This window comes from Hemitrygon akajei, chromosome 2, assembly GCF_048418815.1.
Source record: "Hemitrygon akajei chromosome 2, sHemAka1.3, whole genome shotgun sequence".
NCBI lineage: Eukaryota > Metazoa > Chordata > Chondrichthyes > Myliobatiformes > Dasyatidae > Hemitrygon > Hemitrygon akajei.
The window spans coordinates 129,873,948-129,891,539 of record NC_133125.1 but is presented as its reverse complement, the minus strand read 5'-3'; the positions used below and the strand labels follow the sequence as shown (position 1 = coordinate 129,891,539).

Genomic DNA, 17,592 nt, shown 5'->3' with positions numbered 1-17,592 from the left:
TTTCAAGCAATTTTATATTTGCATATTTGGACCTCCTGACAGTACTTCACAGAATAAGACCTCCCATCCTTAATCCATCCACCTTAATGTGGCCTTAATTACACCCTACCATTCCACTGAGCTATGCACCTTGAATTTTCAGAGTGCTTCCTTTGCTGTTTATGTGAACCTCCACCTCGCCCACCTCATGTTGGTGCTTTTAGCCAAGTTGATCATCATACTATTTGTGTTGAAGCTGACTTTATTTTCCTGTACTGATACTGCAGTGCTGTACCTATTAACCATACATGCTGTCCTTTAGACAAAGTAGAAAACGCAGGTCAGGTCACTTCTGTGGCTAGAAAGCACAATTCATGTTTCAGGCCATTGGTTTTTCATCAGAATGATTGTAATGAAAGGGCTTGGTCTGAAACATTGGCACTGTTTTTCCCTTCCACTGATACTGGCTGCCTCGCTGAGTATCTCCAGTTTGTTTTCTCTCTTGGATATTCTGTTTCTTTTAACCAACCTCATTCCTAAGTTACCACATTCCCTCTTTCCTGAATCTTCGTAACGTGTTGAGTCATCTGAGTGAAGGCCGCTGATACATGCTCATCTCTTGTCTCCACACTTCCGTTCACTGGTCCCTGAAAAAGCCCAGACCATCATGTTTGTGCTCTTGCTTCAGTCTTGAACAACAAATGGCCTGCTTTTTGCTTACACATTGATGGCTGTGATTAAATGTTCTCGCACATCATCAAATGGTTACTAAATCGATTTTGAATGGTGGTTATTTCTTTCCTCAATAGTACTGGGACATCGGTGCTCTTGGCCTGTTTCTGCTCAAACACGCCCCATCCATGCTGTTCCCTCCATCTTGTATTTTTCAGCCCAGTGTGCAGGCCTCGGTGTTGCTGCCTACCAATGAGCTGAGTGCTCCATGACTGCTGACTGGGCTAACCACAGGCTGGATCGTAGAGGCATTGCCGTAGTTTCTTGCAGCACAGCCACCGGCCTTTCAGCCTGTCATCTCCATGTTGACCATCACCATGAATCCCATTTAGAGCATGGTCTACAATGCCTTGATGATTCAAGCGCACTTCCAGAAATTTCTCAAGTGTCCTGAGAGTACCTGACTCCTCCACCTTCTCAGGCAATGTGTATGAAATTGTAACCACCGCTGAGTGAAAATAAAATCCTTGATCACCTTAATCCTGACCTTCAACCTTCAAACTCAGCCTTCTGGTTTTAGATGACTCTATAATGGGAAAATGTTCCTCACTATCCACTCTGTCTAAACTCCTCATAATCCGGTCTTGCCTTAGCCTGTTCCACTCAAAGGAAAACACACACAGCCTTGTCCATTCTCTTCTCCACAATATTCCATCCCAGGCAACATCATCATGAATCTGCTCTGCACCCTGTCCAGTATAATCAAGTACTTCCTTTAGTAGGGCAACCAAAACTGCACACAATGTTCTAACTGTGGCCAAGCCAAAGTTATACCATGATCTGTTTTGTTCTGGGCCCGGCTAATGAAAGTAAGTATCCCACAATCCACCTGTGCTGGCACTTTTTGGAATTCTGAGTCTCTATCCAGGGAATGCTTTGAAATTGAGAAATATTTATGAAAGTTCAAAGAAATTTGAAAAATAAATTATTGAAAAGAAATTAGATAATGAGCTTCCTCACTTCATATCACCTAAAAGAGCATTTAAAAGCATTCTTCATTTTACGTGATCTTAAAGAAATTTAATGTGCACTTGTTTTTTCAATCTACGCCAGTGATCTGATCCAAATGAGTGGGCCATCCCATCTATTGCAGCCATGGCCAATATAAAGCTGAGTGGGAATCACTGAGTATATTTGGTTGTCCTCTCACTGCATGTGGCCCCAGCCTGGCCCAGGGCCGAGTCCTGAGGCAGAGCAGGAAGCACAGCCATGCTGGAAACTGGCCTCAAGCTCATCTCTAATAAGAGAAAATCTGCAGATTCTGGAAATCCAAGCACCACACACAAAAAGCTAGAGCAACTCAGCAGGCCAGGCAGCATCTATGGAAAAGTGTGTAGTTGACATTTCAAGCCGAGACCCTTCATGAGTCCTGCTGAAGGGTCTGGGCCTGAGACGTCAACTGTACTCTCTTCCGTTGATGCTGCCTGGCCTGCTGAGTTCCTCCAGCATTTTGTGTGTGTGTTGCTTTGGTTTCTAGCATCTGCAGATTCTCTTGTTTATGATGTGCATCTGTTGTTTTAGAGAAACCAGGAAAAGTAACTTTGCATGTTACGCAGAAGAATAGTGAACAGCTCGTGATTTTTATGCAAGTCTGCAGCAATGTTAAGCTCCCGTTTGTATCATTGTGTCACAGGAGGACCAGCAGAATTTTGCAACTTGGAAGTAGGTGATGAAATAAGTTCAATCAATGGCAATAATGTAGCCATCATGGACCATCAGGCTTGGGTAGAAGCCATAGAAGATGCAAGAAAAACTGGAAACTTGAACATGGAAGTCAGAAAGTATGAAAACAACAGTAAGTCCTTCATTCTGTTGATTCTTTCCATTTCTCTAAGTACAAATAAATAAATGTGCAAAATTGCAAAAACACTTCCCGGGATTCATTGTTGCTAACTCCTGAGTTGATAGATTAAAATGATGAATCGACATTTATAAGTGACAAAATAGACATTCACTAGCAACGTAATTTTCCAAATCTGAGTGTTTAGATGCTAGAATCATTTAATGTGGAACTTGGCGCCACTTGCTCTTTCAGCATGTTCCTTTGAAGGAATGTGTTGCCTCTGTGATTGTGGTTTTGTTTTTGATGAGCAGAGGTTAAGTTATTTTCTACTGGCTTTCTCCCCTGATTTAGAAATGCAACAAGATAAAGTTATAGATATGGGAAATGGTAAGAGTGGGTTGACCTGTAAGTTATTGCATAGTGGATTATGGGTTTATAAATTTATTTTCACAATAGAAAAGTTTGTTACAGTTGTCATAATCGTTAAAGCAGACGTCTATGATTTGCAGAGACTGTATAATGGCACATTCCCTGTCCATTCTCATTTTGGTTACATTTGGATCATGAAGGCATCATGCATATGTTACCAGACAGAGGAAACATCTAACATCCATACCTGATGTGGCTAATGTGTGAATCTCAAACAACAACAAACACAAAATGCTGGTGGAACACAGCAGGCCAGGCAACATCTATAGGGAGAAGCGCTGTCGATGTTTTGGGCCGAGACCCAAAAGGACGAAGGGTCTCGGCCCGAAATGTCGACGGCGCTTCTCCCTATAGATGCTGCCTGGCCTGCTGTGTTCCACCAGCATTTTGTGTGTGTTGTTGTTTGAATTTCCAGCATCTGCAGATTTCCTCGTGTTTCCTGTGTGAATCACAACATCAATTTAGTTAACTTTTAACTCTCCTTGAATAGGTTTTTTAAAAATGTGCTCCACTAAACTGAAATCTTCAAGTCATAGACCACTAGGGCACAGGATGTAAGTTTTCTCCGCACTCTTTCAACCTACTGATAATCTTTCTGTAGGTAGTTGAACAAAACTGCACACAATGCTCCAAATGTGGCCTCACCAAGATCTTGTACAACTTCAACATAACATCTCAACTCCTGCACTCAGTATTTTGATTTATGGATGTCAAAGTACCAAAAGCCCACCTATCTACCTCTGGTGTCACTTCTAATGATTTATGGATTTATATTTCCAGATCCTTTTGATCTACAGCAGTCCTTAGTACTTTACTATTCACTGTGTATGTTCTGGCCTGGTTGTTCTCCCAAAGTGCAACACTTAATTTTGGAAATAGGTAAATTGAGTATTCCTTGCTATATCTTTGTTTGGCCCAAGAGCAGGCCTTTTGGCTCAGCAAACCTGAATTGTTTATTTTCCCACACTGTCATATCTAGCTATTTTTATACACCCTCTGTTCTTTTCTCATTTGAAGATTTACCTAACACAAGCTTAAACACACCATTATAATTAACATTGAGTACTTCCAAATTGTTGCCGGCCAGTGGTGTAGTGGGTCCAGCACTGGACTTTGAGGCAAATAGTCTCGGGTTTGAATATAGCTGGCCCCTTGCACGCTTTCCATCAGTGCTGGGTTGAGCCTCGAGCCAGCAACTCAGCCTCGTAAAAAAACAGACAACTGCTAAGGAACCACCAAAAAGGCATGAAAAGGAACAAATTCAAGATGTGACAAGTCACTCAGTCTGAGCACACTCTGGGTTTAGACTTCCAGGAAAAACAATGTTGAGAAATCACTTCTTGGAGTTTGGCTGATGGTACAGGTTTCCAGTCATGGTATGCTTCAACCCTTCAATTAGACACTTCATGCCAGTTCTGGTCATTACATTATTTGCGCCTGACATTTATAAATAACATTGTAGTGAGAGACTGTTCTATGTGTTATGGTGACATTATTTCAAAGGTAATTGATGGGTTGTTGAGAATATTGAGGGATACAGTTAACCAAAGGTATCAGTTTTCAAGTTAATACAAGTATACACTTATTTATTTTTCATTACTCTGGGGAAAAAAAATCACATCCTGAAGTTTTTCTCCTTTTTCATCCTCTTTCTTTGTTTATTCTCCTTCAAATTTACTGGAAGTTTACCAAGAAAATGAAAGTTGTTGCCATATTAGCTGAAATTCTTTAATAAAGTTATTTTGCAAAAGTGATCCTGAATTCCTTTCCCAGTTATTTTAAGTTTGATAGGAATTTTAAATTCAGTTTGATATCTATCTATTCATGGGATGAAGAAGACATTTTACAATCGATTGCTTAATGCAGTCCTGAAGTATTTGCTGTCCTTTCGGTGAACCTTTTCCGACAGCGCTGTTGCTTGCAATTTCTAAGTTTTAACGATGAAGACAGAAAGTGAGATGTTTCCAAGAGAGGGTGGGGTGTCTGTCCTGGAGACTAATTTTCTGCTTGAGAGAGGGTGATAACTGGAAAATGTAACAGTGAGCTGTTTCTGACACAGAGTTAACCAGACGAACAGTACTTTATATTTGCCTAGATTACAGCCTAGCTGCATGAACATTGAATTCTGTTTTCAGGTAACTAGCACCCCAGCTCTTCCTTTCTTTCCTAACTCACTGAAGCCCTCTCAGACTTGGCCTTCTTTCCAAACCCCTCTCTTGTGACCTTGTATCTTTCCAGTCTCAGCTCCATCTGCCCATCATGCAAAACATTTAACACACTTGATACCCTTTCTACCCTTTCCCTCCCTCCCCTCACTGTTCCCATCTTCCCACCAGCCTCTCTTATCTGGTTCCATTCACCGCTTCCCTTTTTTTTTAGCATATTCCATCACCTGTAGCCCTTTATCATTTCTCAGTTTGTTGCTGTCTCTATCCCTCTCTCACCTGAATTTATTTGTTCATCACCTCTTCCTCATCTGCTTGCTGTCTATGATGACCCCATTGCATCCTTGTACTGGGCATCTCCCCTTAACTCTATTGGTCCTGATGCTGGTCTTGACCCAAAATGTTAACCAATACTTTCTCTGCACAGATGTTGCCTGAGTTCCTCCAGCAGTTGTTTTTCTTTTTGCTCCAGGTTCTAGCACCCACATTCTCCTGTGCCCATTTTACTGTTTTAATATTCTGTATAGGCATTTCTCTCATCCAGAGAAACACAAACTGCTGGAGGAACTCAGCAGGTCAGGCAATATCTATAGAAATCAATAAACAGTTGACATTTTGGGCTGAGACCCTTCTTCAGGAAAGGAAGCGGGGACGACACCAGAATAAAAAGGTGGGTGGAGGGGGACGACCATCAGGAAGGTGATATGTGAAGCCGGGTGGGGTGGAGAAAGTAGAAGCTGGAGAAGAAGGAATCTGATAGAAGAGAGTGGACCATGGGGAGGAGAATGCCAACAGATTGGAGGCAGAGGTGCTCGACAACGCAGTTCCCCAATTTGCTTTGGATCTTACCAATGCAGAGGAGCCATATTAGGAGCACTGATACAATAGAGGACCCCAACAAATTCACAGGTGAAGTGTTGCCTCACATGGAAGGACTTTTTGGGGCCCTGAATGGAGGTGAGGGAGGAGGTGAAAGGGCAGGTGTAGCGTTTCTGTCACTTATCGGGATATGTACCAGGAGGGAGATTTCACTCGTCCCTTATTTTATTTATATGTGTGCTTGTCTCTTCTCCTGTTACTTAGGCAGGGTGTACTGATTTAGATTTGATCACAAAAGACTCGTAAATCTCCATTCTGACCAATTTAATTCTTTGGAATGAATATTTGCAGGTATGAGTGCAATGAAATTCAACAACTCCAGTGAACCCACTCGGTGGGAAGACACGATGTCTAGCAGAAGTCAGCCCTTCAATAAACAATCAGATGTAAGTGGCTGTAAATGTTTCTTTGTTGTATTACTGCATTGAATTGAGATGGCAAATAAAATTGTGTAGGCTTTAGAAATGATCTTTCAAGAAACATTGGACCCTGACATGGTTCCGGAGGACTGGGAAATTGCAAATGTCACTCCACTCTTTAAGAAAGGAGGGAGGCAGCAGAAAGGAAATTTATAGACCAGTTAGCCTGACCTCAGTGGTTGGGAAGATGTTGGGAGTCATTTGTTAAGGATGAGGTTATGGAGTACTTGGTGACACAGGACAAGATAGGACAAAGTCAGCATTTAAGAGAAAATCTTGCCTGATAAACCTGTTGGAATTCTTTGAGGAGATTACATGTAGGATAGATAAAGGGGATGGAATGGACATTGTGCTTTTGGATTTTCAGAAGGCTTTTGACAAGATACCACACATGAGGCTGCTTACCAAGTTAAGAGCCCATGGTATTAAATACAGGAAAGTTACTAGCTTGGTTAGAGCATTGGCTGTGATGGTAGGAGGCAGTGAGTGGGAATAAAAAGAACCTTTTCTGGTTGTCTGCCAGTGACTAGTGGTGTTCCGCAGGGGCTGGTGTTGGGACCACTTCTTTTTTATGCTGTATATCAATGATTTAGATGACGGAAGAGGTGGCTTTGTTGCCAAGTTTGCAGATTATATGAAGATTGGTGGAGGGGCAAACAGTGTTAAGGAAATGGGAAGGCTGAAGAAGGACTTGGATAGGTTAGGAGAATGGGCAAGGAAGTGGCAAATGCAGTGCAATGTTGGAAGATGCATGGTCATGCAGTAAGATAGAAGAAACAAATGTGCGGACTATTTTCTAAACGGAAAGGAAATCCAAAAAACTGAGATGCAAAGGGACTTGTGCAGAACACCCTGAAGGATAACTTGCAGGTTGAGTTGGTGGTGAGGAAGGGAAATGCAATGTTAGCATTTGTTTCGTGAGGTCTAGAATATAAGAGTAGTAATGTAACGCTGAGGCTTTATAAAGCACTGGTGAGGTTTCACCTTGAATATCATGAACAGTTTTAGGCTCCTTATCTAAGAACAGATGTGCAGGCATTGGAGAGGGTTCGGAGGAGGTTCACAAAGTTGATTCCAGGAATGAAAGGTTTATCATACGAGGAACATTTGATGGCTCTGGGCCAGTACTTGCTGGAATTTAGAAGGATGGTGGGGATCTCATTGAAACCTTTCAAATGTTGAAAGGCTTAGACGGAGTAGATGTGGAAAGGATGTTTTCCTTGGTGGAGGGAGTCTAGGATAAAAGGGTACAGCCTCAGAATAGAGGGGTAATTTCTTTAGCCAGACGGTGTGGAATTTGTTACCACGGGCATCTGTGGAATCCAGGTCATTGGGTGTATTTAAGGTGGAGATTGATAGGTTCTTGATTGACCACGGCATCAAATGTTACAGGGAGAAGGCTGAGGAGGGGGGAGAAAGGAACAGCCATGATTCAATGGTGGAGCAAACTCAGTGGGCCAAATGGCCTAATTCTGCTGTTATGTCTTGTGGTCTTACAGAGATCGTGTGCAATTTTTCATGTGTGTAGAACCTGCATGTTCTCCCTGTGATCTTGTAATCTTGTTTCCTCCTGTGTTCCCAAAGTTGTATGGGTTGGACATATGGTTTGTCAGCAAGTGCCAATGTAAATTGTCTCCGGTGTGCTAGAACGTCAGTGGAGTTGACTCACTAAGGCCTGTTTCCATGTTGTATGACTCTGTTTTTTTATAGCTGACTTCAATGTAGCAGCCATAATTTAAAATCTCACTGACTAAAGTCACTTGTATTAAAGGCAAAAACAATGTGTTTGCGTCTGCCCTAAGACAACTATTGTAAGGAAGGAGCTAAGGCAGCCAAATGGCTGCTCGAACCTGTTCTGCTGTTTCCTGAGATTGTGGCTGATCTATCTAAACCACTATTTTTCTCCCCAATTGCTTCATCTCTTCCCATTCATTGATGGTGTTTTTGAGTGACCTCAGCAACCACAGCCTTAAAAGATGAGAATTCCGAAGATCCACCTCCTTAGTGGAAATCCCTCCTAAAATCAATCCTGAATTGCCAATCCGTTGTCTGAGAGAATCTGAGTGTGAGGATTAAAACTTCATACAAAAGGGCCTTGTATTTGTTCTGATGTAACTGGCTGTCAATCCTCTTGGGTCTGGAAATTAATGAACCCACATAAAAACCAACATTAAAAGAAGAAGCTTTAAGGAAGGAGACCTATAGATGTATGCTGGTAGCTGTTAGATGTTTTTGTCTGGTAAATTGTTTTTTGTGTTTACTCAGAATAATATTGCAGCAGAAATTCCTTTTCTGTCACCTTGTAGTTCAGTGACAGCAACTGCACTTTGTGCTGTGCCTTCCAAACTCTGGCTTTGAACATTGAAGTGTGCAGGAACAAATTTCAAAAGCGCAACTTGATGTTGGGTCCCAGCTGTATTGGGCCTGCAGTGCAGACAACCAAGGCTGAATCTGTCCCAGCGACCAACAGCAGTGCTGTAATGCTCTGTGATCGTCCATTTAACTTGGTTTTTGAGCCACATTCTGATTCCTTTCAAAGCAAGGCTTGCTTTGAAAAGTTAATATCCAGCACAGTAGTGAATGTCTTGTGTAAAATAAGTGACAGAATAATGAATAGGAAATAAAATTTTCTTCATTGTTTCTGACGTTGAGGTTTTTCATTAGTAAATTGTTTAAATACTGGACATGACGGATGTGATTTTTATCATTAATGGGCAACCGTGCATTATAGTTCACTATAAAACTTGTAGTAAATGATCTCATGGTATATACGTAACTTATTACATTTGCCCCTTTGTTTCCCCAAATATTAGTATGTTTCCTCTTAATGTTAACTTTTGAGGTAATGAATTAAAATTTGTGCCTATTTACAGTTTACTCGATCAGAAGAAGACGAGAAGAAATTAGCGGAAGATTCAAGGCAAAACGGTACCCGGTGTAAAGTATTTCTAAGTTGTGCAATTGCAACTGGAGCAGGTTTAGTAAAACCCCTAAAAGGGCAATACTGCTCCATTGTTCAGCTGTTTTTCTTGCAGTCTAAGGCAATATGAGAAAGATGCAAAGTAAGAGAAATATTGAATTTGTTCGTCTGTCACAAATTGTTGCAGAACAAGTCATTTTGCCCATTGCATCCTTGCTGAATCCAATTCTATCTATTTCCAATCATCTGTTTTCCTATCAGTCCACAAATGATTTTCTTCTCAAGTCCCTGTCCAAATGCCCTTTTCAAAGTCTGATTCATTCTGTTTCATTTTGTAGGCAAAGAGTTACAGATTATAGGCACTCCTAAAAGTTGTTTTTTCAACATTGTTTTCCCCCAGTTGTGTATGATATGCTTATCACTTTGAATTTATATCCACTGGTCCTTGAACCATCTGCCAATGACGACAGCTTCTCTTTAATCTATCTCAATACATTATTATCTTAAACACATTTATTAAATCTCTCAACTCGCCCTGAGGGAACCAGAATTGCTTCAACAATGAGACTCACCTATTGATCGAGCCAGCTGTGCTTTTAGTCTTGGCTGATGCGAATTTAATCAATTTCATAAAGAATCTGACAGGCTTTCAGCATGAATTGGTGACCTCTTGGTGGATAGTCCCTAGTTTCCCTTTGCATTCTGCTTGCCTCCATTCCCACAATTGCCCAGCCAAAACAAAAAGCCTTTTTTATGTCCTCCTCACCTTGCTCATGAAGGATTCTGCACCAATGTTTATTTTAAAATTATTCTAAATATTAAGCTCCCAAATGTAATAAATCTGGAGCCATTAGCTGCCACTGGCATCATTTGTGGTGGCCTTTTGTATCAGTAATGCACAGATTTTAAATTCTACATTTTACCATCAACTGATTGTTAATTTCATCTTCTAATATGTTGCAAGGTTGACCTCTCCATGCAGAAGGTTAAACTTACAGGTCTCCACAAGTTACAAATGCCTTATGGTGTACAAACAAGATCCCATGATATCACTAAATTCAAAGGTTACGTGTTCATTTCTACAACCACATAACTAGTTTTCCTCTCTCCTCTTCCTTATGAGATCTATGTACTTTTGATATCATCCCTGGGTTTACTGTAGGGTTTTGTTCTTGTGAAGTATTCTTAATCTGAGCAGTTTGCAAACTGTTCAATGTGCCCTCAAGAGTTCTCAGGTGGCAGAAGGGTAGCAGAGGAGTCAGCTAATGCATCTTGCAAGTCTCCTAAATACTTAGCATACCTTTGTATTGGCTGTACGTTGGGGAAGTCCCTGTGCTGCTATGGTTACCATATGTAGTGATTTTGTCTATCTTCTGACCTGTGGCCAAAATCAACTGATGGATATCTTTAATAGCGGAACCCTTTTGTTCCTGGTTGGGGGGGGGGGGTCGAGGGGGATGTCTGTAGTTGCTATTTTCAGACAATGACTTGCTATCTTTATGTTGTTTGATACTGTTAAAGAATGACTTCCAAGTTTAAAATTAACTTCACTCTCAAAATATGAAATCCCAGGATCCCTCTAGAGAGGTATCAGTTAATTTTCCAACATTTATCGGCATGCATGCTGTTACGTAGTATCATTTGCTAAAAGCTGGGCTTCACCTGAAAAATATCATTTTCTTCACTTGTGAAATCAAAGTAAGTGTTGTCAGTTGTGTTTGACTCTTAGTGGTAGATGTCAATATGTGTGATCTGAGCAGATGTAGACAGAACCTCAGCTGGGAATAATGTGTGAGTGAGTGAGGCAAAGTAGTTTGCAGTTCTTCAAAATTTATTCCACTTTAAAGTAATAAAATGTAGTCAAAACAATTCTCAGAGCATCAAAGATGGCAGTGATAGAACTGGAATGGGTGTGAGCAGCTTGTGTTCCTGTCAACAAGAAAGTTTCAGGTCCTGTCATTAAGTTTGAGGTCAGTCCGAGATTAAATTCTGTCAAATGTGTGGGCTGTTGATATTTTCTTTTTGATTTTTTTTTAAAGAACTGCAGAAGGTTTGGGGTCAAAGTCATGAACAATTTGCTATAAGCATCAGCTGTTAGGAATAGTGAACACCAGGAGCTCTCAGTGCGAATGGATATGTTCGAATGATCCATTGGTTGATTTTGTTTTTTTTTTAAAAAAAAAATCTCCATTTGAGGACTTGATATTTTTAGTTTAGTTTTTCAACTGTGTCAATGAAAAATAACATTGGGATGGAGTATTCAATTCTGTTTTTTTCCTTCAGCAGTTCCCCACTGGGGTGGCATGGCAGCGTAATGGTTAGCACAGCACTTTACAGTACCAGCAACCCTGGGTTCAGTTCCCGCCACTGTCTGTAAGAAGCTTTTACCCTGTGATCACATGGGTTTCCCCCCCACAGTCCAAAGACGGTTAATTGGTCATTGAAAATTAACCTGTGATTAGGCTAGGGTAAAATGGGGGTTGCTGTGTGGTTTGGCTCAAAGGGCTGGAAGGGCCTATTCTGCACTTTATCTCAATGAATGAGTAAATTCCCACTAGAGTGGAACAATTTCCTGCAGTGCATTCGTATATAAATTGCATTGTATATAATGGAAATTAGATTTCTGCACTCTGTCAAGTTTAAACTGTTCCATAATTAAACAGTTTTCATCCAAGCATCAAAAATGGGGGCGGGGGCGTGAGAATCATTTGAACTATTGACATGTAATAAATTTGCATGATATTGTTTTAAAATGACATGAGGTTAGTTATCTCTTCCTTTCTTAGAAATGCGGAACTCTAATTGTAAGTGGCTGGTTTGTATAATGGTACAGATTATTTGCTTGCCTCCATTTTCATGCTATGTTAAGACCCCACTAGGCTCCAGGAACAGTGGCTGAACAGCTCTATCATTATTCCTGTGTACGATTTTCTAAGCAGCAATAGTAAGGTTAATTGATCAAGGTAAATTGCTCCTTGTGTGTAGGTGAGAGGAAGTATCTGGAAGGACTTGTAGTGAAATTGGGGGTCAATAAAATGGGATTAATGGGAAAATGGGATAAAATGGCTTAAAATGGGATTGTTTATGGTAGGCATAAATTTAACAGGTTGAATGGTCTCCTTCTGAGCTCTGTGACTCTTGAAGAAAGTAGTTAAACTCCCAACTTAAGCTATTGTTCATAGTATTTGTTGTTTGTTGCAAATGTTGCTTACCAATATAGTTAAGGCTTTGGGGGGGTGGGGGGGAGAAACTAATTGTATGTGCTTGCCTGCATAAATGTTACTTCATTCATAATTTGGCAATATCCAGATGGTTTCTTTGTTATAATTTTGTACTTTGTATTCATTCCTAGTATGGATTGAATTAAACTTAAGAGTTAATAATTTTTTTCCTTTTTTCGCTTTAGCTTCTGAACCTATTAGTCTAAAAAACTTTAGGAGGCGATCCCAGTTTTTTGAACAAGGTAAAACAAAATTTAATAAGCACTAATGAGTATTAGTTATGCTAGTTTTTGTGGTACTAGGCTGAGCCTTGTTTTCAATCACCTGTTTATGATTTCATAAATGTTTCTCTCCTTTCTGTAGGCACATCAGGTTTTACTTTCAATTCATCAGTCTACCTCTGTGGTAATCATTATTCATTGTGGTTTTGTACGATTTGACCTGTGCCACTTTATACCCAGTCTTGCTAATTTCTTGAAACATTTGGCACACAAATGTTTTTGTAATTCTGTTGAGCCTGATATAAAGCAGAATACTGAAGGCCATACCAACATTTAAAAGACTGTTTTCAAGGAAAAGTGTCATTTATATTTTGTGCTGTGAAAATTCAGTTTTAGATCTGGGACAATTCAAAGTTTATAATACTGGCTTATATTTTTGTTAAATAAGGTCCATTCTAAGAACTGGGATTGAGGAAGAGGTGTGTGTGTTGGTATCATAAATCATGTGTTGTTATGGTCTCAATTTTTTAATGGATTTTGTTTTTTAAGATTTCCACACATCTTTCTGTGAATGACGTGCATCACCCTGTTCCTTTATGCTCACTTTTCCTTTTCTGATAGTAATGGATTTTGCTCAGAAGTGATTTGTTTAATAAGTGTCCACCATCTGAAATAATTAAAATGACGCTGTAGTCAGTGGTGTCATCTTCCCACGTTATTCCTGTCACCTTTGTTCCACGTTCAGCCTTTGGGAAGGGTGGAGGATGAATTTAGGGCTTTATTCCAAACCATTTAATTTGAGCAACTGGATGAATTTTTTTCCCGTGCACGCTTCACCTTGATTGAAGTAATACCTTTAATAGCCTACTATTTTGGGTTAGTTTAGCCTAAACTGGACAATTGACCTGTACGGTCATAGATGAGTAGCAAACTACGCTCAATTGCCACTTTATTTAGGTACACCTGTACACCTTGTTAACGCAAATATCTAATCAACCAATCGTGGCAGCAACTCAATGCATAAAAGCATGCAGACATGGTCAAGAGGTTCAGTTGTTGTTCAGACCAAACACCAGAATAGGGAAGAAATGTGATCTGAGTGACTTTGATCATGAAGTGATCGTTGGTGCTAGATGGACTGGTTTGAATATCTCAAACTGCTAATATCCTGTGATTTTCATGCACAAGTCTTTAGTTTGGTGAATGGTGTGGAAAAACTAATAACATCCAGTGAGTGGCAGTTCTGTTTGCAAAAGCATGTTATTAGTGAGAATGGCCAGATAGGTTCAAGGTGACAGTAACTGAAATAACCTTGTGTTACGCCAGTGGTGTGCAGAAGAGCATCTCTAAGTGAATGACACATTGAACCTTGAAGTGGATGGGCTACTGCAGCAGAAGACCACAAATATTCAATGTGTCCACTTCATTAGGTACAGGAGGTACCTAATGAAATGGCCACTGAGTGTATATAGGCTCCCAATTATGTTTCTGACCATCTCAAGTCACAGAACTTTTTTAAAAAAAAACTGCAATTTAAGCTGAAGTTTCTCTCCAGCATCTGTTTGAAGAGGGCATAATTTACAGAACACATCAAGCTAATCGAATTAGCTATTTTGAGTTCTTTCTCAAGGCAAGCCCTTGTTGAGATGTTCTTGGCAAAAACAGACATATCTTACTCTATGCAGTATTAGAAAGACTCAGAAGCACAAGATGGCATAGGCCTATTTTCTTTGAAAGTGCAGTAAGTTTTTGTGACGGTCCCATTCCTTAATGCAATTATAATAAATCACAGCGGGCGACATTTGGCCTCTGGTTGCTTGAACAACATGTTGTATTTTCCCAAAATTTAGTCATATGAAATGTACATCACGACATGCAGTCAGGACTGTGCATGTACCTTCACAACACAGGCTCCCAACCTAGGGTTCATAGACTCTTTACTTAATGGTATTGGTCCGAGGCATTAAAAAAAACGTTTGAAGCCCCTATGTTAGAAGAATGGGGAACTTATATGCCAGTGATTCCTTCATATATGCAGCAAAACCCAGGACTAAGGATCCAAAAGGATGCAAATATTGAATCTCCCAATCTTGGCAGAATTAATTGAGCAGTTACAAACCATGTCCGTAGATTTTTGAGCAATCACTTAGTACCTTCCAAATTGCACTGTATAGGAGCATAAATTTTGTGATGAAGTATCTCTTTTGGAACCACAAGACTCAGTTAAAGCTTAAACAAAAAAAAAAATTACTTTTTCAAGTTGATTCATTAAGTTCTTTTTCTCTGCAGGAGGATCAGAACCGGCAATAAATGATGTAAGTATTAGTTTATTTTGTACCTTGAGGCTTGTATGTTTAAAAAAGAGAAAAAAAAAATTTTTCTGTAAGAAATAGAAGTATATCTCATTTATTTCTGTTAGTGTAAGACTTCAGTACAATGCTTTCAGCAATTTATAAATTCATTTGATCGCTGGCAGATATACTTAATGTTAAAGAAATTTGCAAATCTGTATGGAAAAAAGGCGATGTTATATACTTTCTTCTTGCTGTGGTATGTTAGCTACAAATTCCATCAATTAGTGTTTCAAGTCGTTGGTCCTGGAATCCTGAGGAGGAACGAAAGCGGCAGGAGTTATGGCAGAAAGAACAAGAGCGTTTGTTGCAGGTACACTGTTAGTCACATGGTGTTGAGATGGTTTGTCTGAGTCTACTAATAAATGCTTTGCATGGATACTAGCCCTTCAGTATGGTATGTTCTAACAAAGGTGTTTCATTCAGTTTTGCTTCATTATTGTGAAAAGACTGGAATACAAAAGGATGTGAACCATTGGACATGTTGAACCTTTTTCACTTACTTGATGCAATCCAATGCCCCTGATTACTAGGGATTGCACCCAGTTCTGCTGGTGTTTGAAGTTCATTATAGTAAACCTTCAATGATCCAAGAGCTTGGGGAGACAGTCTCGCAGATTTTCCAAACTATTAGGTTTTGCTAATAATATCCCAACAGCCTTTTATTTAATTATTTTCATGAATGTGACATACTGTTGTCATAAATTTTTCGGTGTATGTGCTGAATTTGAAAGGTGCAGGAAATTTGCAAATGCACCCTCTCCCTGGTTCTAGCCACAGACGGCCAAAGTCCCTGCCAGTTGACATTCCAGAGTCCAGCCTCTGCCATCTCTGCTGCTTCAACCTCATGGCAGGATTCCTGTGGTTGAGATCAATGTAGCTTAGCTAGGGAAAAGTTGAGATTTCATCAACTACTGAGAGAATTAATTCTCTGGCCAAGATTGCCCTATTGCACTCACCTCATGATGCCCTTTGCAACGACTGGTATGGTGGCTGAATCTGTCACAGAACAGTCCAACCAAAGGAACAGGCCTTTCAGCTTCCAATGTCTATGCTGAACTAGAACACAGTTAAAATAAATGTACATCAGTAGCCTGGGAGTAATTGAAGTGGGTTGCATTGCTTGAGACTGAAGCACTTGTAAATTAGTTCAGTCCAGCATAAGCAAGACACTGACCCATTATCAGAATCTTAAGTATTTCTAATCTGATGAAATGGACTTTTTTTTCCTGTATATTTCAGTTTCCATAAGATATTTCAGCAGAATTAGATCATTTGGCCAATCAAATCTGCTCCGCCATTCAATCATAGTTAATTTTAATTTCCCTCGCAACACCATTCTTCTGCCTTCTCCCCATAATCTTTGATGTCCTAACTGATTGAAAACCCATCAGCCTCTGTTTTAAATATACCCAATGACTTGGCCTCCACAGACATCTCTGGCAATGAATTCCACAGATTCACCACCATCTGGCTAAACAAATCCCATTTGTCTCTGAGCTAAAGGGATGTCTTTGTATTCTGATGCTGTGCCCTCTGGTCCTAGACTCCCCCAGTAGAGGAAACCTCCTCTCCACGTCCACTCTGTCTGAACCTTTCAATATTCAATTGGTTTCAATGAGATCCTCCCTTATTCTTCTGAACATAAGCGAGTATAGGCCCAGAGTCATCAAATTCTCCTCATATTAACTTTCTCATTCCCGGGATCATTCTTGTAAACCTACTCTGGACTCTCTCCTATGCCAGCATATCCGTTCTTGGATAAGGGACACAAACTTCTCACAATACTCCAAGTGTGCACTAACCAATGGCTTATAAAGTATCAGCATTACATCTTTGCTTTTATAATCTAGTCCTCTTGTATTTGCTTTCCTTATTATCAACTTCACCTGCAAGTTATCCTTTAAGGAATCCTGCATTAGGTCTTCCAAGTCTCTTTGCCCCAATGATTTCTGAATTTGCTTCCTGTTTAGTAGATAGTCCACACCTTTATTCATTATACCAGTGCATGACTGTACATTCCCTACACTGTATTCCATCTGCCTCCTCTTCGCCCGTTCTCCTTTGTTTCAGTCCTTTTTTTTCATGGAAGTAGAGTCCAGATGGTTATTGAACAGGAATGGTTTTCATATTAGGAGAATTTCTGGTTCTGCCGTTCAAGCCTGGTTACTATCCTTTTGCATTGCAAAGGTCTTAACACTCTGCTAGTCGATTGCCAGCACATTGTTGTAGAGTTTGCTAGTTATAACATAGTTTGCATGACACTTTGTTTGTTAGTGTTGTTGAATGGTAGGACATATTTTGCAAACAGCCTTTGCCAAATCTAGGCTCAAAACAAGTGCTTGTTTTGAATGGTAGAGGGCACGATCAATGTTTATGAATGTTTTCTAGATCACTCATTAACTTCACATCACTGAGTAAAGTCCATTAAAAATTCCAGCACATGAGAAAGCGATGTAAATCTATTTAAAATTTTGCCTAAAATATAACATC

The 17,592-nt window shown here is 40.0% G+C and overlaps 1 protein-coding gene across 7 annotated transcripts in view; it reads left to right on the top strand.

The window, feature by feature from the left end:
- Positions 1-17,592, top strand: part of lmo7a (LIM domain 7a) — a 229,427-nt gene that overhangs the window by 186,623 nt on the left and 25,212 nt on the right. For 6 of the 7 annotated variants that reach the window (XM_073027921.1, XM_073027910.1, XM_073027897.1 and 3 more), the window contains 6 exons: positions 2,345-2,506; positions 6,259-6,353; positions 9,260-9,314; positions 12,713-12,769; positions 15,038-15,063; positions 15,308-15,412. In XM_073027921.1, coding sequence (XP_072884022.1) covers positions 2,345-2,506; positions 6,259-6,353; positions 9,260-9,314; positions 12,713-12,769; positions 15,038-15,063; positions 15,308-15,412 — 500 coding nt within the window. The remainder of the gene's footprint in view (positions 1-2,344; positions 2,507-6,258; positions 6,354-9,259; positions 9,315-12,712; positions 12,770-15,037; positions 15,064-15,307; positions 15,413-17,592) is intronic. The other variant, XM_073027904.1, reaches the window with a different exon arrangement.